The 21,899-nt window shown below is 38.8% G+C and overlaps 1 protein-coding gene across 12 annotated transcripts; it reads right to left on the bottom strand.

Annotated features, from left to right (window-relative positions):
• Positions 1-287: 287 nt before the first annotated feature.
• LOC146568298 (actin-binding LIM protein 1-like) lies at positions 288-21,449 on the bottom strand. 12 transcript variants are annotated; one of them, XM_085284261.1, is made up of 21 exons: positions 21,057-21,447; positions 13,897-14,040; positions 12,036-12,219; positions 11,834-11,943; positions 10,095-10,221; positions 9,832-9,925; positions 9,274-9,361; positions 9,046-9,104; positions 8,830-8,886; positions 8,262-8,339; positions 7,392-7,574; positions 6,078-6,107; positions 5,803-5,932; positions 5,590-5,679; positions 4,841-4,888; positions 4,456-4,514; positions 4,050-4,095; positions 3,891-3,955; positions 3,622-3,696; positions 2,623-2,703; positions 288-2,474 (listed from the first exon to the last, which is right to left on the bottom strand). In XM_085284261.1, exons 1-21 carry the CDS (start codon positions 21,370-21,372, stop codon positions 2,361-2,363), a joined length of 2,178 nt encoding a protein of 725 aa, XP_085140387.1. In that variant the 5' UTR covers positions 21,373-21,447; the 3' UTR covers positions 288-2,360. The 12 variants fall into 12 exon arrangements, 11 of the variants coding, with proteins under 11 accessions (XP_085140387.1, XP_085140386.1, XP_085140390.1 ...); XM_085284260.1 differs by having other exon boundaries at positions 289-2,474; positions 4,841-4,891; XM_085284269.1 differs by lacking the exon at positions 21,057-21,447 and adding an exon at positions 19,712-19,830 and having other exon boundaries at positions 296-2,474; positions 4,841-4,891.
• Between the last annotated feature and the right edge of the window lie 450 nt (positions 21,450-21,899).

The following is a 21,899-nucleotide window of genomic DNA, read 5'->3' as shown; positions in this document are numbered from 1 at the left end:
GAGAACCTTCACAAACTGTATAATTACTTCCTGCAGATAATCAATCTGTCTCTTAGACCCCATTCCTACAAGACTGCTTAAAAACGTCTTACCATTAATTAATGCTTCTGTCTTGAATATGTGTATGCTGTCTTTATTAACGACCTCTGTACCACAGGCTTTTATTATGGCAGTAATTAAACTTTTATGTCAATTTTATGTCAAAAATTCTTAAGTAGTTGTAAAACAGTTAACCAATTATCTGCAGAGGAATGGTATATTTGAAGAGTTCAGTTAGGTTTCAGAACTCGTCACAGTACAGAAACAGAACTAGTGAGGGTTAGTAATATTACTTATGGCCTCTGACAGTGGACTCAACGTTGTCAATGTGTCAAATGTGTATTCCTGTTTTATTTTGCTGTTTTTGGTTTTGTTGTCTCGTTAGTCAGATTCTGTTCAGCTGTGTTCCCTGATGTTTCCCATCTCCCCAATTAGTGTTTAAAAATTGTCTTCCTTTGGTTTTTGTAACATCGTCCATGCCGTATGTTTTCCCTAAAGAACATAAATAGAATTACATTGAAATTCAACTGAGTGGCACTCTGTTCTTTGTTTGCTTACTTGCTGTGGAAAAAAGCAAGCAGACTGTTCAGATTTTGTTTGAAAACTGAACTTATATTCATCGCAGGCTACTTGCTCATGGTGCATCAGTGACTTTATTTTGAGCTTGATTGTAACAGTTAACAAGTAGCCACAACAAAATCAATGGGATTTACATAAAGGATCCATTCAGGTCTGAGGAATTCCTGCAGCATGCCAGTACTTCTGTTATATCACTGGGTATGAAACAGAGTTAAATTCTATAAACATAATAGGAAAACATATCATCATCATATTCAGTTTCTTTCACCAGCAAACTTATGTTTTACTTATATACTCACCAGCAACTTTGTTAGGTACATTTGTTCTTCTGCTCGGTAACACAATCGTTTAACCAGCCAATCACAGCGCATCAACTCAGTGCATTTAGGCATGGTGTAGATCAGCGGTCCCCAACCCCCAGGCCGTGGACCGATAGTGGTCCATGAGTTGTTTGGTACGGGGCCATGAGACTTGAGGCTCGGGTGTGAAATTTATGGTTTTCGGGGTTTTTATCTTTATTTTTTTATCGTTAACTCTGTTTCCCTGGGTCTTTTCTCGTGTGTTATGAATAAATCTTCTTCTTTTTTGGTACTGGTACTGGTTTTATTTTGTTGTATTTATCCGCGACCACTTAAAGGCCGGTCCGTGAAAATATTGTCCAACATACACCGGTCTGGTTGGGGACCGCTGGTGAACATGACCTGCTGAAGTTCAAACTGAGCGACACTAACAAAGTGCCTGCTGAGTGTAGCATAAAATGTCTCAGAGCTGATCACTCAATATCTGGAAGGGAAGGCTTTTCACAAAATTACTTTCTGCAACAGTGGCATCCAATTACAGTACCACACTTAAATTCAGTGATCCTAGAGGCATGGTCCAATACTATTGTCCATATAGTGTTGCATACAGTTACTATGGTGGAGGCTCATGTTAAACAAGGCCATGGTTTCAAATGATCCAAGCGATAATATCTATGCGTCTGAAGTTCAGGCTTTAAACCGCTAAACACTGACAGTTTATTCTACCCTTGGCTCTGTATGATGTATTAATATTGTCATCTCAGGCACAGATCTGTTGTGAGGACATCTACAAACCAGAAGAAAGTTGTCATAAAGGAGAGGGAAAGGAAAATTATTTAAAACTGTGAATCATGAACAGCTGCTCTAGCAGATTCCAAGAATAAAAATATAGAGTTATTTAATATAAGCAGGGAATCTAGAGGATACACGGCTGCCTGTGGAAACACAAATAAATAAGGTTAAGTTTTGAATATTATAATATTAATTATGCTATTATTCCTTACTCTAACCTATGAACAACTAAAAAAAGTGATAAAGGTACAGTGTCCCAGGATAATTGTGAACTGTCCGGTTTTTAGGGAAACATTTAGTACAGAAAGTAAGGACATTTGTTTGGTTGATGCTTTGAACAATGCTTCTTGGCAACAAATCTTATGCGGCTGAAAAGCCGGTTTATTCTCCCTTAAATGGTGCTACATTTGTAAGAAAATGTATTTGTAGGTTGAGCAGTCTGTGGGTTGTGCCCATGAAAAAAATTGCCAAATCTTCTCTACCAGTTATTTTGCTATTGAATCTACAAATGCAATTGTTACAAAAAAATTAAAAAGACAAAAGAAGAAAAATCAACCAACCACAAATGTCCTTACTTTTTGTGCTATTTTTTACATTGGAATAAACATACAGGTTCAAAGGAACTCGTGCATCGCATATTCACAGCATGTATTAGAAAAGATCGGCTTTCTTCTTCATGTCATTACGTTTCCAAAGTGGAAGTCTGTCAAATTCTTGAATATCCATTCCAAAGATCTGGAGGAATGATTCTGGGGACAGGTGACGCTGCAAAAAGAAAGCAGGATGAACTAAATGTTTCTGTGCATAAAGCCGCAGAGTAATTCTGTCTGATTATTTCTTAATATAAAGCTCAAACATTACATTTAAGTGAAACTTATAACTATTTTTTTAAAGAAAACCATTTAAGCCACACCTCAAGTCTTGTTCTGTCAACATCCCTGGGAAGCTTCACTCGTCCTCTGTTACTAACTGTGAGCATTTCATATGGATAGATCTTGACAAACAAATAAAAACCATTTGAGAACATTTCATTAATTAAATCTACACAACCTCATCAGGTCTTAAAATTTGGTAAATACAACTTAAGATGAAGAAAAATACATAACAAGTTACAGTTTCATTGTTTAACACAAACTAAGCCAAAGTTCAGAAGCAGTGTGTGAAAAATAACAAGTCCACCCTTACTGCTTCCATAGAAATTTAGTGGGTAAGTATTCGCTTGTTAATTGATCATCAACAAATGTGAGAACTTGTTGCATAAAAGCAGATGTTTTGGCAGCTTGCTGGTCTGAAGCATTCAAGTGTGTTAAATGTTTAAGTTCATGGCTGTACAATTAGAAAACATCTCAGGTTTGCAAAGTTGCATCTGAACAAATCACAAGACACCTGGAACAATGTATTGGGCAGATGAAACCAAAGTGGAGATGTCTGGCAATAATGCACTGGGCCATGTTTGGAGCATTTGTTATGGAGCACTTTATATAAAATCAAATGTGAGGCCATCTGTCCAACAACTAAAGCTTGGGCAAAACTGGGTCCATGCAGCAGGACAGTGATCCCAAGCAAAACCCAAATCACAACAGAAAAAGTCATACTTTATCATTACTTTAAGTTATGTTGCTAAACATGGTGTAATGTGTCATGTTGCTGTTCAGCTGAGGTTGTATTTACATATTTTCAGGACCTGCTATGGAACCAGACGCTATATCCCTCAGCCGTAAAAGGCCGATGTGGTATTGTCATCACACCACCATGTGGGTGCTGTGGTGACCCAAGTTTGTGATTGCAATAACCCGAGAACAAACCAACTTACTTTTTTGGAATCACACCATAGGTGCATCTACTAAAACTCTCATGTGATATAAGTGTGTTAAAAGACAAATTATATAATAAAATAAAATATAATACTTGCATTTGGTTCCAACAAATTAGGCATAGACACTCCTCTCTCCATTTGTGTTAATGGGTACTGATGGTCATAGATGAGCTACAAAATGAAGCAAACACATGCAATTGGAAAATATCATGACCTGATTGAAGACTTGCTGATTATTTCCAGATAAATGCGAGTAAAGCTGAATATATGCATGATTAAAAAGCGGGTTATGTAGAAATATGAGTTAATAAAGATATATTCACACAATGAGTTAGGCCAGTTCTTCAAAAAAATATGCCACAAACCAAACAGGGAACCAGGACTGACTCGAATACCAACTCCATTCGGTTACTGTCACATACCCTGAAGTCTGAAAGAGAGAGAGTAAATCCCAACAAAGTGTAATTAATTTCATTTTAATGGTAGTTAAAATAGTAATTAACCACATCTGTCTACATGGATACCTCTGCATCTGTCGTCATGGTAGTGGGAGAAATCAGCTGGCCGTGGCTTAGAAAACACATGAAAACAAAATTTTCACAATATTAATATAATAACCTTTTCTAAAGTGTTTATTTAGCGCCTACATATATCAAATAGAAAAGCATTAAAAATAAATAAACTGTATTTATATATATATATATATATATATATATATGTGTGTGTGTGTGTGTGTGTGTGTGTGTGTGTGTGTGTGTGTGTGTACAAGATTAAATGTTTGTTTGTAGATGTGTCTCATTTAATTTGACTTTAAAACAAAGCTTAATCAAAGTGTGTATCTAATTAATTCAGCAATTAGACGAATGTCATGTACCAGGCTTATGCAATCTTTCCAAAGTGAGATTTAAGCATTAGTAACGCGTGTCCTACCGGGCTGAGGCTGTTCCGACCGGGCAAAGAGGATGCTGGGGATGTCAAGGAATTTGGATCTGTGTGAAAGCAGACAGATAAGCTCATCACGAGACGATTTACACTTAGACTGGGATCTTTGCCCGAAATAGACCTACTGAGAAAAATTTCCTTCTCCGGTTCTTAGCTCAGCCATTTACTACTAACTATACTGCAAAACTGACTTTAAAATATCTTGTAGTGACTTGAGGTAAAGTTTTATCAAGATCTTAAGGTCTTGATAAAAAGTCGCTTCTTTAGCTTAACTTACAAAGATACAAATGCATACTTTTAAACAACACAACTGAAACTTAAATGTAATTTTGAGTGATTCAAGCATAACTTATACCAGGTTTAAATACTGTACCTTGCTGTTTATAAATCGGGGCCCTCCTGTACACGTTGAAGCTTTCGTCTGCTGTCAGAAAAGAATGCAGTATTAGCAGATGCTTCATTTTTTTCACTACTGCACAGTGGAAACATTAGATTAGTATGAATGTATGTCTCTGGAAGGTGGCTGTCAAACTATTCCACTTTTATTCTCAGTGTTTTAAACAGTTAGTATTAACACTAGCGTCTTGCTTGAAATTGAAAACATCAACCCTCAAAATCAGGAAGCATTTCAAGCAATGAAAAATGCAAAAATGGTTTCCTTAAGGCAGTTAGTTTGTAATCTACCACAACAAAAACACAGACCAGTGATGACTGATCAAAGCTCGGCAGATCTCGTTCGCACACGATAAACTTCACTCAAAGGCACAACGCTGCTATAAATAACCACAGCTGCACAGGAAGTTGTGTGTGAAGTTGTAAAGAGACTGAAATATTTATTTATCGAATCAATCAAAGCCATTTTAAAATAATTAAACCAGGCAGAATTTAAGTTCTGAATTTTGACCACTAGGTGGCACAGTGTTTCAAAGAATAAAGTGAACCATGCGTGCTAGTTCCAAATAGTTTGTTGGTATTATTTTTGTGTTTCAGACTTCATCCAAATGAAATCCAGTGCTGCGTTCACCATTAAATAATTTGGGTTAATAAGGAATACAAAATGCAATTTAACACACTAATAGAGGAGAAGACTTAAAGAGGGTGGCACAGAAGCAGGGGTCTTACCTTTGCTTTGAGAGGGAAAGGTGTGATATAAAAGAGAAGGAGGGGAAGTGCCAGTGTTGCCACAGAATAAAGAGGAAGAAAGCGGGAACCCTTTGGATTTCGGGAAGTGCAGACAGAAGGAGTTGTGGTGTTAAAACAGAGAACAGCTGAACATGGGATGCATTTCATATCTTTAAACAAGAGTGTTGGTATGCTTCTTTTGTGTTATCTCACCTGGTCGGTGGAAGTGTTGTGGTGATCTGGACGAAGTTGGAGTGTAGCTATGGCGATGATACATTGTATGAAGTCCGAAAGGCCCTTGGCTTTTAGATTTGGGTACACGTGTTCTTATTTCAAAACTCTCCTGAGAAGAGGAAAACAAAGCCAGCTGAAACTCCACGTGAAAATAAATCGATTTAAAGGGAAGACTGGCTCACACTGTATGATACCAGATTTCATGGTATTTCTGTGCGTCTGTTGTAAGTAAAGTTAATAAAAGTGTGTTTTACCTCTGTGGGTTCAGTTTTGATTTCTGGTGACTAAATCAGACAAAGAAAAGAAGCAAAATCAGCACATTCACTGAATCGCGTAGTTAATTCGAAGGTAACACAGCATATGGGTGATTCCATCCCAAATTAGAAAGTTTATACGTTTTCTCCATGTGTTTTATCTTCATTTGTCAGTCTTAGAGGCAATGCTTGACAATGAAAATCTAAAAAACTATAAAAAAAATCAAATCCTGAATCCCTTTTAAAACGACTCAGGATCTGTAATTTGGGACAGATACATCTCAAAATATCTGAGTATTGGTTTATTAAAATACGAATTTTTTCATTTTTAGACTAAGAATTTCATGTTAACAAGTAATCTGTGTTTTATTTTTGCATGACTATGAAATCTGAATGTTTAGAAATACTCACTAATTGTCTTTTGCAATGTCAAGGTTGTTTATTTTAACTAGTGCACACTCTCAAATATGGGACTTGACAGGGCTTCTTCAATTGTTTTCATATTTTAATTAGTCCGTATGAAGACATTTTTCGATGTATATGTCCCAACTACAGATTCTGGTTCATTGTGATGGCAAGTGAGACCAGTGAAAATTTGAGGCTTGTATCTTTAATAGCTTTCGAGAGATTCATGTTCAAACATTGACTCAGATTTCAATGTGAGATAAACACATGAAAGTGGATTGATGGACCATTTTAATGTAAAAATTTAAACTTGAAGCACTCTTGCTTCAAAGCACACTCTAAGGGACAATTCACAAAAATATACAAGCTTTTTCTTCTGGTCTGTGGCGCTATTTATCCATCTCGACTGTTCTGATGTTAGCTGCCAAGTTTTGGCTTCTTTTGAATACAACTGAACTAAATGGCAAGAACCAAAAAACATGTTGGAAAACCTCAGCATCGGTGCTTCCACTGATCTAATTTTAAGCAGTTTAATGTAGGAACTCTGACTCCACCTACCAAACTAAAGGAAGCATGCAGTTACCTCACATTACAGCTAAGCTCAGAGAGACGTCATTACTGCTGCCACTGTCATGAGCATCCACCTCCCTGCACAGCATGCTTCCTTCAAGACAGTGAAACAGACTAAATAGATAAATAGCTCCACATTCCACAATAATGACATGCATATTTCATTTTAGGGTGATCTGTCCCTCTAAAGAATTGTTTTTACAATAGATGTTTTTATTTTCTTGGCCAAATACAACTAAACACAAGAATGAGGAAAAACAAGTAGTTGGTTAGACTCCTAAATAAAATAAACACACAAACATGTCACTCGACACAAGTTGGAGCGTTGGATGTAATTACCTCTGCAGGACTTTTTTGGACTCTTTGGCTGTGTTGTGTGTTTCCTTTCTCATCCAAAGTGGAGGGGTGGTCATTCACAGACTTATAAGATATCATATCAGGATACTCAATATCATATATAGCCTTGACTCTGGGAATTGCTGCTAAGTCTCTGTAATCAATGATCTCATTATCTACTTTGGCCTGGGAGCAGGACAGGGAGGAAAGGAGAGAAGAGGATGCACAAGGAGCAGACACAACAGATTAGGTCTTATGAAAGGTCAAAGGTGTCTTATTACATCATTTCAGGGAGGAATTAAACTTTAATCCCGCGATTTAGGCACATGAGGTGAGCGGATTCCATTAGTCTAGAATAAAATCCAATGTTTTTGTTTTAACATGCAAAATGATTTCCAGGCTTTTGTGCACAGCAGAGGTAGTTTTCTTATATTCTGAAGTGTTTTGGTGGGAGTAAAGTTTATTTCATTTCTGTGGGTGATAAAAAGCTGGGTGGAGGAAACGAATTACACCGAAAGCACCAGTTTTTGTGATCAAAGTCGGTCTGAATGCATTCGAACCCTGATTTTCTCAGTAAATTTATGGATGCATTGACATTCTTTATCATTCAGCCACAACTAAAATCACATTTTGCCTAACAAGCACCAAGAAACTAGTTCCAATCAGTCAAGGTACCACTTGTTGAATTATGTTACTGATTTTAATGTTCTATTTCCCTAAGTGTTCCTCCACATTTCACATCAATATGAATTTTTTTGCAAGGGGGAAACTCCGTCCGTGCGACTCCCCTGTATAAATAAAGGATAGGTCAAACACAGATCAACCCACGGTGAATCACACACCATAGACGCAAATGCTGGCCTGTGAACTTACACAGATGGTTCGACCTGGGCTGCCAGGAGTGCATGAGCCCGGCCTGGAACAGGAGCTTTCAGATGATGATCTAGTTTGCTGAGAATGGGAGAGAAAAAAATCAAGCAACAGAAAGAGCTACCTTGGAAACGGTACTCTTTTTTTGCTGTTGATTGTGGCCTTTCACATGGCTTTACATCCACGCACACACAAGCGTTATTTTCAGGAATGCAATCCATGGCACACTCAGTGTACAATAGAGGCACTTAACTAAGTAATGTGATTATTTAAGAGATTTCCAGACAATTTCAATGTGGTTGATGGCAAAAAAAAGTGTGAAGGCGAGCATGCAACACTGCCAACAAAGTTCATTCAGAAGCAGTAGCTTATTAAAGGTCCTGCTAATCATTGTGCAATGTAAACAAATCTAATGTAGACTGTGAATCAGATGAAACAAGCTCTGATTTGACCAGCCAGGTGAGCAAAGTGTCTGTCATATTGAATTGTGAAACAAGCACGTGTGGTTAATCTCGAAGCACGAGATCGCAGCCTGCTCACTGCAAACCGCAGACCTGCTCGCAGTATTAACCTTCAGTTCATGTTGAGGGAAAAAGAAATCAAGACAGGGCGTTTTAGGTCTCCCGACCTGGGGAGGAATACATCTCGTAAAGAAATCACCTTTTACAGCTGCAGTAAGTCTTTGCTCTGTGAGTTTGTAAAATCACTTATATTTGTTTTAGAAAATGATAGTAAGAATCCTCAAACTGCCTCTAACATGTTTAACAATGAGTAAAAAAACCCTTACCCTGTAGCTGTCCTCCATTCTGCTGGTTTCTCTGCAATCTGGGTGCCAAATTACTGATCCTGTGAAAGAAGAGACAATTGATTTTTGCAACTTTTACCAAAATGAGAAGACTTTTACCGTTTTTAACCAACAGGACCGTTCTTATGCATTCATCAATGACCAAAAATGCTTCTTGGTCTCGAATAGACAGGCCGTTTATTTAAAGAGAGGCTACGATCTCAAACTGACCTTGCACATACATTTCTTCTCCTTCTGTGAACATCCTGTCGCATTGGCTGCATCTTGCACAGCTGGGGTGATAATGTCTGTCCCCAGCCTAAGTCAGATAATGAGGAAGACAAAAGTGGCTCACAGACTGCGTATGTGCAGGAGCTGCATGAAATGAACAGCTGCAGAAATCACATTGCAGTTCACCAGGTTACGTCTGCCCAGCAGTGTAGTTGGACCGCTGACTAAATGAGGTGTTAACAGCCTAGAGTGTGGTCGTTAGAGTGGGAGGACACTTGTTAGGAGTGGGAAATGATAATAGCCATTAAATAGACAGATAACATTCAAAACAGGTGATTAGACCTTTTTAGGAACAGAAGAAGTGGCGGCACACGCGACGCTCCAGGGAAAGAAGTTGCATGAACACTCAGCAAAATTAAAGACAGGCAGCTACGGACTACAAAGAGGAATTTAACAGATTTAAATCTCTGAAGGGCTTCTGAGACTAATGTTTGTAATAAAATGTACTGCAACAGAAAAAGAAACAAAGACTCTTCGCTGAAAGCCGACCTCTCTTACCTCTAAGAGTTTTCCAGTTATAAACTTCTGACATGCTTCACATTTTACCCCAAACTGAATCTGGTAGTCTCTCTCACAGTAGGGAACTCCATCCCTGAAAGATGCACATGACATACTCTTACCCAGCAGTACATGTGGAACTTTTATATCATCATTTTAGCAGCATTCATCATATCATACTCAATTTAGAAATAAAAGATTAAGGAAGCGGAAGACAAAGCATATTGAATGAGTGAGTACATGAATGAGACATTTATATTTACTTGCTGATATATTCTCCGCTCAACGCTTTCCTGCAGGTTTTACACTTGAAGCAGCCTAGGTGCCACTGGCCTCCGAGGGCTAATAGAGCCTGTCCATTCTTGATGTCTCTCCCACAGCCAGTGCAGTCTGAAAACACAACATATATGTTTATACTCAGTGGTCACTTAGAAGGCAGCTGCTCAACTTATTAGACATGCTCAGCTGCTCATTAATGAAAATATCTAATCAGCCAATCACATGACATTTAGCCATGTAGACCTTGGTGAAGACACCCTGCTGAGGTTCAAACCAAGCATCACAGTGAGGAAAGGGTATTTCAGAAACTGTTGATCTGCTAGGATTTTACCACACAACCATCTCTGGGGTTTACAGAGAATGATCTGAATAAGAGAAAACATCCAGAGAGCAGCAGTTCTCTGGATGAAAAATGGCCTTGTTGATGCCAGAGGTCAAAGGGGAATGGCTGGACTGCTTGGCGCTTATAGGAAGGCAACTGTACCTAAAATAATAACTCATTCATTTATATTTGGTATGCTAAAAATAAATACAATGACAATGATGAAAAGTAAGAACAATACCAAAAAAACCAATGTTGGGTCAAAATCCAGAAACTATAAATGTGTGTTAAGATGAGCTTTAAAGAAATGTATTCCATAAACTAGGGGAGGCAACAGAGAATGCCCTGTCCCCTCTGAGCTTCCATTTTTGGGCACCTTAGTGCTGAGTAATGTTTAAACACCACAGGTTACATGAGTGTTGTTGCTGACCATGGCCATCCCTTCAAGACCTGACTCTACCCATCTTCTGACGGCTGCTTCCAGCAGGAAACACATCAGAGCTCTTATCATTTCACCTGGTTTCTTGAACATGGACAGTAAGTTCACTGTAGTAAAATGACCACAGTCGCTGGCTCTCAATCCAATAGAGCACCTTTGGGATGGAACTGGAAATTCAGATCATGGCTGTGCAGTCTATAAATCTGCAGCAACTGTGTGATGCTCTCATGTCAATATGGACCAACATCTCTGAGGAAAGTTTCCAGCAGCTTGATGAATCTCTGCCATGAGAAAAGCACCTTTCCGCACACTCCTGCGGAGAGATCCTCTTAGTCCAGAGGCTTTGTGAGTCCAAATCCCCGATTTATCCCCCATTTATCTATAATCAGTACACAGATGAGGTCAAGCAGAGGTAAAGAGTTACGTTTTACTGTATCTCTTGCTTCATACTGGCAGGTTCACAATAGGATGACTGGATTCATGAAGGAAAGTCAACTTAAAGGGTTGTAAAGAAATCCACAACAGCTGCAGGCGGGTATTAGACTGGATTTAGTGACACTGTGTAGCCGTCATAGTGATAAGAAAGGTGACATTACCCAGACACAGAAAAGGCTTACAATTGATGATTGATTTCTTTCCCCCTCTTACATGCAGATTTCATGAATGATCCCAAATACTTTTGTTATCCAATTCGTTCTACACAAGCACAGGAGAGTCTGATGTGCTACCTGCAAAAAAGTGAAGACTTAAACTTCCTGTTTGCTAACAGATGTTGACCTTGAATGACTCTTGAAGACAGGATAGACTAAATACACAAGCAGCTGGCAGAAGACCCACAGCTGGCCAGTGTTCAATGTATAATCCACTGTCTTATTAAAACTACAAGGGATCAAAACCTTTGATATATTTTTTAAATATTTTGATATGAACACTGCTTAGAGAGTATGCAGGAATGCTCTTACTGCTGGAATAGCTGGTGGCGTTTGGAGACGGCGACACAGGTTCCATACAGCGCTGGCAGAGGCAGTCTCTTCCAATGAAGGTGACACAATTCCCAGCAGGAAAAGGCTGTCTGAGAATCAAAGTAAGAGACACACTTATACCACAGATTTGTAAGACATGTATGTAGAACTAAAACCTCCCAAACATATTTTTTAAGATTACTTGCAAATGGCGCAAACAAAGCAGGCTGGGTGGTAGGTCTTCCCCAACACCGTAACCACCTCTCCCTCCACAAATTCTCCACAGCTGTTGCAAGCTGTGCCATGACGTCGCTGGAAGTCCAGCGGGCAGAGGTAGTCCCCATTCCTCATGAAGAAGCCACTCTGAGCTAAATCACAGCCACACACTGCACAGAGACACATTCAGAGAAAGATCTGATCAATATTACAATGTTTTATATCAAGACTGTTACAAGTTAGTGATGTAAAAGCTAGTGATAACACCAAAGAGGATTATTACCAGCTCTATTTAGAGACTTTGCCTGACCTATTTATCTTTAAGTCATTGCAGACATCTTTTTCATCAAAACCCATCAAACCTTTGACCCCAAAGTGGCCACTTTAAGTTGGTCTAAAAAGTAATATTTCTTACTTTTCCCTTTGTCTTTGTGCATTTGTTTACTCTGTTGCCCTTTAGTTTAGTTTTCAGACCATAGCTAACGTAAAGTGTCACCTTCACTCTTGATGTTGTCACAGTAGGAAGTTAATAAAGCATCGGCTATTTCTGCTCCCTGACCCTCTGATTTTTAAGGCTTCCTGAAACATTTCTGTGGTTTTGTGCATTACACACAATGTAAACATTGTGCGTGTGTACTGATCAGCTTCGTGCCAGTTTACAGGCGATATATAGAGTTGTCTGTCTGCTTGTTATTAGTTATTTGATACTGCAGCATCCAACCTGTCCTGCTGCGCCTGCCACAACAGAATGCACACAATGCCAAGGACAGATTTGTGCTGCTCTATTCCTGTCCGCCTGCTACTCTCTAACAATGTAAACAAGTTCCAAATTATGCTATTTTGAATTCAACCATCTTTGAACATGTCCCTGCTTCCATGTTCAAAGCAGGAGATTTTTTTTAATCAATAGAAACTTTGTGCAAATTTCTTTAAATTTGCACAAAAATAATGACAGTCCTCCACAAAATATCAACAGCCCTAATTCACTGCATTTTAACAAGGATATTATATTTTACTGGCACCAAGTTGGCGAAAGCTTAACACTGTCCTTGGCCACATAAACAGCTGAAAAATAAATCACACATCTTATACAATCAAACGCTAAACACAACACATCTGATATGACACAAGATTTACTTTAACATAAATATTAACATTCATGTGAAACTACTGGGATAGCTGCTGACCAGAGTTACTACCTCTTTGGCTCACTGCAATATTTTTTCCTGACATTTGAATTTTTGTATGAGATATGTTTACGAAATGAGGTAGTGGTATGATTTTGCAAGCAACAGACTCAAAAAAGACTGACTGAAGAACAATAACAGTAACAGTGTGTGGTTACTTTACTTTAAAATGTCCTGTATTTTAACAGCAATGTGTTGCAGTGTAACACTGATAGACACATTTCTGACAGTCAGACATTGATTCATTCGCCCTGCTCTCTCCGTACTGCAAGCTTCTCTTCTCTGAAAGTCTCTTTGTTTCCCCTGCGCTGTAAACATCGTCACAATGACATGAAAGGACAACAACACTAGAAGCTTGTCAGAGCTTATTAGTGGGGACAATTGCTTGCAGAGGAAGCACTGCATGTTTTCCACGAAGCAGAGTAACACCACTGATTGGCCATTTGACAACCCAGGTGGTTCTCACAATAGACTGCTGAATTACTGGCCTGTTGTCCTCAGGAAAATTGCATCACTGTCTGGTTAGACAAAGCCAGACTGAAATGGAAATGACAATCAGGAACATTGTTATAAACAGATTCCTCTTTCAGCCTAAAACTCGAGTGCTGCGTTACCAGGACAGTAATACCAGTGCAGTGGTGTCCTTCCATCAACACTCACCTTTGCATGTAAAGCAGTTTATGTGGAAGTAGCTGCTCTGAACACGCAGCACCTCTCCTCTGCATGACTCCCCACACCTGAAGCAGCAGATGACCTTCTTCCCTGCTGGAGGGCAGGGGTGGCAGCTATCCTGGGTGTGTAGTACTACATGAACACAAGATATAAATAAATTAGTTAAGTATTGATCAGTCGATTAACTGCTATAGTTTTGCTTCTTTACACTGCTCTTTTTTGTCTATTGTATGCAACAGAGTTGTGCATTGCAGAGTCTTCCATAATTATTTGCAAACTAATATTCGCAACATCATGTTGGTAGAGGAAACTTCCACAGACACAAAAGTCTGTGAACATGTTTAGCAACATAGCATGTTCACATTTGCTAATAAGTGCTTAAGACGAGATGAGGACTGGCCATTTTTTTTGCAGGTGTTTTAAAAAGTAATTGGACGAACTAAAATTTTGACCTGTTGATCCAGAATTCATCCTGTGGGAACCATGAATGTCCTCAGATAATTTAAGGCAACTTGCCCAGTACTTGTTAGGACGGTGTACACCAGTGGTTCTCAGAACACTAGTTTAAATGCTCCCATTTATGATCATGTCTTTTTTTTTTTATATCAACCATTAGCAACATAACAAAACTGAGTTCAATTTTAGGGAAATAAAGAGTATCATTAAAGGACTTACTTATTTTCTCACAGGTTTCACTCTATTTTCCCACTCTATTTGTCTAGAACCAGTTGGTTAAACCTAATTCCCTGGAGCCATGCAAACCAGTGAGGTTAAAACACAAAATGTGTCGCTGTGCCCCTCATATGTACACAAATGTACACGCCCACAGTGCCATTACATGACAATCAACATTACTTCATTTTCTAATACAAGTCACTGTAAAGCAATCATCTCTGTCATCATCGTTTTTCATCCATAGGAGGAATTTATCCTGCTCTGCCTGAACAGCTCATAACGTTAATCCTGTCAGCCAGTCAGTTCAGCTTTTACATAACTGAGATAAACATACAACCCAAATCTGAAAGGTTCGGACTCTGTGTAGTATGTAAAACCTGTATTTTATTCACATTAGAACAAAGAAAAATATCAGATGTTTGAACTAAAATATTGCACTATTTCATGAAAGGTATAATATGCATTTTGAATACAATGGTAGCAACATTTTAAAAAGTTGGTACTAAAAAGAAAAGGCTGTAAGAACATTTCTCGACAAAGTATTTAACATGACTGGGTTAAAAGAGCTTCTTAGAGTGGCAGAGCTAATATTCCTCACATAAAATTGTGCACATTTTAAATATTTCATCATATACGTTACACAGCATCATCAAAGACTTTCAAAAATTTGGAGAAATCTCTGTGCGCACGGGACAAAGCTGGAAAGTATTTGTTTGCTCATGATCTTCAGACACTCAGGCAGCACTGCACTAAAAACAGTCATGATTTTGTTGTGGAAATCACTGCATGGGCTCAGGAACACTTCCAGAAATCACTGTCTGTAAACACAGTCCACTGTGCCATCCACAAATGTAGGCTAAAGGGTGTATTATCCAAAAGCCATTTATGAATATGATCCAAAAAGCTGCCTTCTGAGGGAAATCTAATGTAAAATGAACTGAGGCAAAGCAGAAAACTGTTTTGTGGTCTGATAGATCAAAATTTGTTCTTGGAAAAGTTCTTCTTGGAAGAACACCAAGCAGGGGACCATCCAGACGACGTCTTTTTTAGGGACGGCTTTGCATATTTCAGCAAGACAAAGTTAAACATCTATTACAACAACATGGCTTCATACCACCCTATGTGCAGTCTAGGACTGCGTGGTCTGGACTGCATTTGGCACCACATGAAACAAAAAATACAATAAAGAAGACCCGGCACTGTTGAGCATCTAGAATCCTGTATCGGACAAGAATGGGGCAACGTTACTCCCCCACCCCCTGCCACAACTTTTGTTGTAGATATTTTGCTGCCATCAAATTCAACATGAGCTAATATTTTTCTTAAATCAGTACATTTTTTCAGTTTAAACATTTAATATGTTTCTAGGTCCTATTGTGGATAAAATATGGATTTAAGAGACTTGCAGAATCATTGCATTCTCTTTTTATTTACAAGAGAATATTTACTTTTTACACAGCATCCCAGCTTTTTCAGAACTGGGTACATGTGCACTATGTTTTGGCTTAATTACACATCCACAGACTTTGAATACAGGCTGGCCAGGTGGATATTACCCCACAAAAGTCAGACAACATCACAAAACTTTTTTTCCACCATGGAAACATAAAAATTTTAATGTTACAACACTTTTAGTAGGTATAATGTACAAGAGCAGTGGCCCTTGTGCAAAGTTTTGTCTTATATCTTACTAAAACTCTTAAGATAATTTCTCTTTCTGTATCTTTCTGAATGGCAGCACCAGCATGCCTGTACAATCTAATCACAGCCTCTTGAAACGTCCTTAATGTGATTATCTAAGGAGAGGGAGGAAAGAATGTGTTGTGACGAGAGCAGTCTGTCATCCAGTAATCGGACACTCTGCATACAAAGAGATAGACATGAATTTCATTTTTCATATACTGCTGGCAACCAAAAAGTCAACAGTGCTCCATAATACACACACATACACACTCTTATTAAATTCACTAACTGGAAATCTGTCTCAGATACTATTAGTCACACTAATTTCAATGAGCTGGGTCTAAACTTATTTGATTCAAACAGAAAGATTTGTGCAGACTTGAAGGTGAAATGTTTTTTGCACGGGCTTGTGAATGTTACTGAAGTGAGTCAAGCACCGCTGGTATGTGGCTCCGATCTGCCCCGCACCAGGAGAGATTTCTTACTATGGCAACAAGCGACATTTAGGGACCATATCTCAAAGGCTCATTGTACAGACACTATGGTTAAATGTACATTATTTAGCACAACAGTTATGAAAAAGCCTATCAATCAAAAATCTATCCCAATGTTATGGAACAAAACTGAACATAAAAATCTGGAGTGTTAGAGCAGATGGGATGATCCTAGTTGGAATGTAGCCCATCAATTAGGGCATAGGACAGTAACAACTATTGAAACAGGTCTTTGTCCTAGAGCGCCTCAGACATTTGTTAATGACAGAGATGTTCTGCCAGCACGAATTCATGCAATTCACTTGTCTTGAAGTCAGAAATACTTTAAGTTTTGTTCTTGCTGGAAACTAGATGATGGATATATTCAGGTCTAGCTGTACTATTCTGCACTGTGTGGTGTCATCCTGCACTGAAGTATATGCACCCTTTGTGTGCTTTTAATTGTCTTTTTTTAAATGGTAAAACTAAAAAATGATTGAAGCCCTCAGATGGAAAGCTTTTTAATGCCCTCCCACACTTTCTTGATCTCTTCCAGAATCTGAAGCTGATATGTGATATGTGTCAAGTATTAGCAAACGGTAGATTTAGAAAGACAGCAAATGGAGAGAAACCCGAGCCGAACAGCTAATCGCACACAGCCCAGCTATGAAAATCTGTATCTGTGTGTGTGTGTGTGTGTGTGAGAGAGGAGTATGGGAGCATCTATTTTTGGTATGCTTAGTTTTTATGTACGTAGGGGGAAGTAAAATGGCATCAGAAGATTTAAACTTCAGTGGTTCTTAGAACTCTATTGTCAAACAAATACATTTCCAAATCAGCTTCGGGACTTCATCCGAGTAACCTTAATGCCTGATTTTGAATTTGTTTTTTAATAACATATAATTTGCACAATAATAAATAATGTGCAAAGGTCTCATTGCCTATCATTTCATCACCGCTCATCACTTTACAAGGAGTCAAACTTTCTTATCATATTTTAAGGTGGTCTTGAACGATAGCTCTCCAGGCTTTTTGAAGCTCTTTCAAAGTTTTCCTTTGGACATTGGTTCATTTGTCATTTAAAACTGACCTATGAAACATTGAAAATTCTTTAGCCGAATCTGTGAAAAATGCCAAAGGTAACACAGTTTGACAGGCATAAAGTAGTATTTTTGTATCAGTAAGGTGTCTTGATGCTCAATCATCCAGGTAAGAAATTCCCCAAAAGTTGATCCTTGAATAATGATCAAGGAAATGACCTCCCAGCCCACTGTTCCTTCAGTGGTGCTAGTTTCAGTCATTAATGTACTGTTTATAAGATTGAGGAAACTTGCAGTCAGCTGAGACTGAAGAAGTCACTTGGATGAGTTACGAAACGTTTCTCCCACTGAAAACACAACGTCCACATGGACAGAATTAACTTTTGGCGATATCAGGAAGGTGGTTCCCAAAGAGCTGTTAGCTGGAAATTTGGCATATCAATGTGACCTTAAAAAACATGAGGAAACTGGATAAGTGGAGGACAAAAGAAGATGTTGCAGGCCTAAAACATTATCTAAAAAGTATCTGACAACAGCTCTGATGAAGTGATGAGTCCAAATTAGAGAATTCTGATAATAAAACAGTGTACAACAGCGAGTGTCTCCAGACAGCTGTAAAACCAGTGGTGGTGGAGATCTTATGAAAATTAATGGAATTATGAATACTGATAAGTAACATCAGATTTTGATCTACCTTCTAATACCATTTGGAAAGCCTCTGAGTGGCAACTGCCTCATTTTTAAGCGTGGAAACGATCCCAAACACACTGCCAACAGTAAAAGCATACAGTACTCGGATAGAAAAACACACGGTGGCCTCCCCAGAGCCCAGACCTCAACATTATTGAAGCAGTGTGGGATCATCTTTAAAGAGCAGTAAAATAGGAAAGCCTACAAAGAGCCAAAAAAGAGCTTTGAAAGTCCTTCAAGAAGCCTGGAGAAACTTTCCTGAAGACTACTTAGATAAATTACGAGAAAACTTGCTTAACAGAGTTCAGGCTGTGTTAAATAATAAAGGTGATTATACCAGGCAATGACTTTCAAGTTCATTAGAATTGTACAAAATCTGTTTTTGCCTTAGCTCAGAGATCTACTTAAGTGACACGTTACTAAACCTAAATAAAACTGTGATGCAGGGAATATTTACATTTCTAATCTGGATTTTTAAGGCTGTTTTTTCATATTCACAGATATTGTAATGTACTACAAATCAAAGTCTTGCAGTGTATTGTGATGCCATCATTATCTTGGGCAGACAGATTTAAAAGCACCCTACCTGCGCTCTACAGAGGCTGTATTAAAGCACTCAGGCTGTGATTCCAACACTACAAAGATGTAAAATCAGTGTAACCCTTCAAATTACTTCAGGTTCAGTAGGAGCAAAGTAGCAATGGGAATTTCTAGAGTAGAGAGCACCATGTGTGAGAATATTATACAAATAACCGCTCATTTAGTTGAATGTCTTTAAATTATTTATAGATGTTTCTTGTTGCTGCTGTGGAAGACAGAATACCCTCACTCTGATAAGAGTCACCTCCACATTTTAGTCACATCTGAGTGCTCCTTGTTGCTGCACAGTGGGCTAATCGCTGCTTAATTCAGAGGTATTTCTGAAATCACATGCTGTTCTTTCCCAACTATGTTCTACTTTTATTGTAACAGTTGTACTTGCACTTTTCACCGTACACTTTTACACATGCACAGTGTCAATCTAGCATAGATGTAGGTGTTCAGTGATAAATTTATCTGAAATGAAAACGTCACATTTCTCATTTTTACTACCAGAACCAAAAGTGTCATCCGGATCCAACTTTGACTCAACACAAATAACATCTCATAAATATAAAAAGACAACCAAAAATATACACAAGGAGACATTTTTCCTTTCTTTGTTACCTATACACAAACACAAACACACGTGAAAATGTCTACCTTTCTGTTTCATGGTTTCTGTTCTTCTGCGCTGAAGTTCACGGCGTGAGTGAGGAGAGGCACTAACTGGACTGCTGGTCCAAGAGAAAGGGGTGGTTCCACAACACAAAGGCCAGGGGTGTGTGTTTGTGTGTGTGTGGTGTGTGTGTGTCAATGACAGAGGACAGCAGGACTGCCATTAAATTCTCTTGTGCTTCTAATCTATGACCTCATCCATTCCGAGGGGGAGAGTATGTGAATGTGAGCTCACTGCAACGATGTAATTGTTTCTCTGAAATATAACGCTGCTGCACTTGTGTGTTATTCTGAAGTATTAGTGTTGGGGTTTTCTTTTAGAGGGAAAAACATACAAACTTTTCTATGTCGGCATTACATAAATGATGATCATATATCAGGATTACTTGATTGTTTTCGAAAAACAATCACACTGGTGCAGCAGCTGGGACTGTCTGATCATTCTGGGACTGAACGTTCCTGGGGGATCTCTGCATGCCTGTTTGGCTAATAGTTTATTTTAAATTGGCTCTTGTGTTCAGAAAAGTGCATTTTTGGCACCAAACTCTTATTTTGCTTTTGCGCTTCGCTGCAAAAGCCATGCCTCATTGTCCATTTGCACTGTGAAGCAATGTCCAAATAATTTTGCAGCATTTGTCTGAAACCGAGCAGAGAGCATCGTCCTGTGTACTTCAAAAGTTATCCTGCTTCTTCTGTCAGCAGATACATCATCAATAAACACTGATCACCTCGTTCCACTGCCCAGATTTTGTTTCCAGAACTGTTCAAAGTCTGTTTGATGTTTTCTGGCAAAGGCTTCAGATGTTTAACCTTTTCTAAAACCAACTAATAATTCTGTCATTATACACTTTAGCTGTCTTCTGTGATGTTTCAGGACTTTCTTGTGTTGCTCAATAAACTTCAGCTTCAAGATGTGCACAGCAAGGGTTGTGCAGACTTATGATGACTGAAACTGTGATGCATGCAGTCACCATGAGTGCATGTAGACCTCAACCCTATGGACAATTTGTGAACTACGCTTAAAAGCCGTGTCTGTGCCAAGAAACCAATTGATTTAACTCTACCTATTCTATCAGTCAAATATTCAGCCAGAATTGTGTCAGAAGTTTGTTGATGGATACCAAAAGCATCTGATCCAAGGTACAACTTGCTAAGGGACATTTAACTAAATATTAGTTAGGGGTTTATGTCTGTATCTATAATTTTGACCCAGTATGGATTAGAGAAAACGTTATACCACTTTATAAACTTGAGGGAAATATCAAGCAGCAGCTCATTTTTCAAAAGATACGACCAATAGCTAACACCTAATGAAGTAACGAGTCATTACCTGACAGCTCTGCAGGTATACCTGCCAGCTTTTCACACAGAATGTAGTCGTTAGGGTTGAGGAACGGTAGCTGCTCCATTATGGACTGCTTTGGAATCAAGTAGAGAACCTCTGCGAGTTGACCGTCTTCAATTATTGACATGCGCCTGACGGAGTTCTTCCTCTTCACCCGGTCCAGAACTATCATGTCGTTGCTGTGGCTGGAGCCGCAGATCTTGCCCAGGTTGCTGAGGTTGAGAAGGCTTGACACGCTCATGTTGTCGAGACTTTCAGCCAAACAGTTCAGGCTGAAGACCGACTGCTGGTTAGAAACCATAAAGCAAACTTGAAGAGGTCAAGCCCTTGTGTGGAATGTCAGGTATTAAATCGACTTTGTGAGTCAGCGTTAGTGTGTGTTGTCCATCAGGCAGTCGCAGACTAACTCCCACCGCACACCCCTTAAGAAGCTTAGGTGAGGTGTATTTTTAGGGTTGATCCTCACAGTAATAGAGGATCTCAGCTCTTGGAAGTCTCTTTCAAGTAACCTCCGTTACTAAAACCTCAGTTTTAGTAACACTGACTTCACACAAGTATGTCAGCATTCGAATCTTACTTTTCTACTCAATTGGGGCAGTTTTTTAAGAAGATTATGAGCTGTATGCCCGTATTTGAAGCTTTGAAAAAAAGGGCCATCCATATCTGTACAAGTCAGTCTGTTTGATGATATTCACTAACCTTATAACACCGTTTAACCCACCTTACTCATGCTGTCTCAGCTTTGCTATAATCTAACCAGCAGATGAATGAAGCACAACACAAGTGACTGAACAGTAAATGTGACACAGCAGATCCAGAACAGTACGA

The sequence above is a fragment of the Mchenga conophoros genome, linkage group LG8 (assembly GCF_057382185.1).
Source record: "Mchenga conophoros isolate Kocher_MC1m ecotype Shallow Benthic linkage group LG8, M_conophoros_male_GT1.1, whole genome shotgun sequence".
Classification (NCBI taxonomy): domain Eukaryota; kingdom Metazoa; phylum Chordata; class Actinopteri; order Cichliformes; family Cichlidae; genus Mchenga; species Mchenga conophoros.
This window is presented reverse-complemented; position numbering and strand designations above follow the sequence as displayed.

What these genes read in the sequence shown, in the direction of transcription:
- LOC146568298 (XM_085284260.1), bottom strand. Translation starts at nt 21,372, where the DNA reads ATGGTTTCTAACCAGCAGTCGGTCTTCAGCCTGAACTGTTTGGCTGAA. An exon ending in TCCCTCAACATGAACTGAAG is followed by an intron (nt 8,340 to 8,829) that starts GTTAATACTGCG and finishes TCCCATTCTCAG; the next exon opens with CAAACTAGATCATCATCTGA. An exon ending in TCCAAAAAAGTCCTGCAGAG is followed by an intron (nt 6,108 to 7,391) that starts GTAATTACATCC and finishes TGTCTGATTTAG; the next exon opens with TCACCAGAAATCAAAACTGA.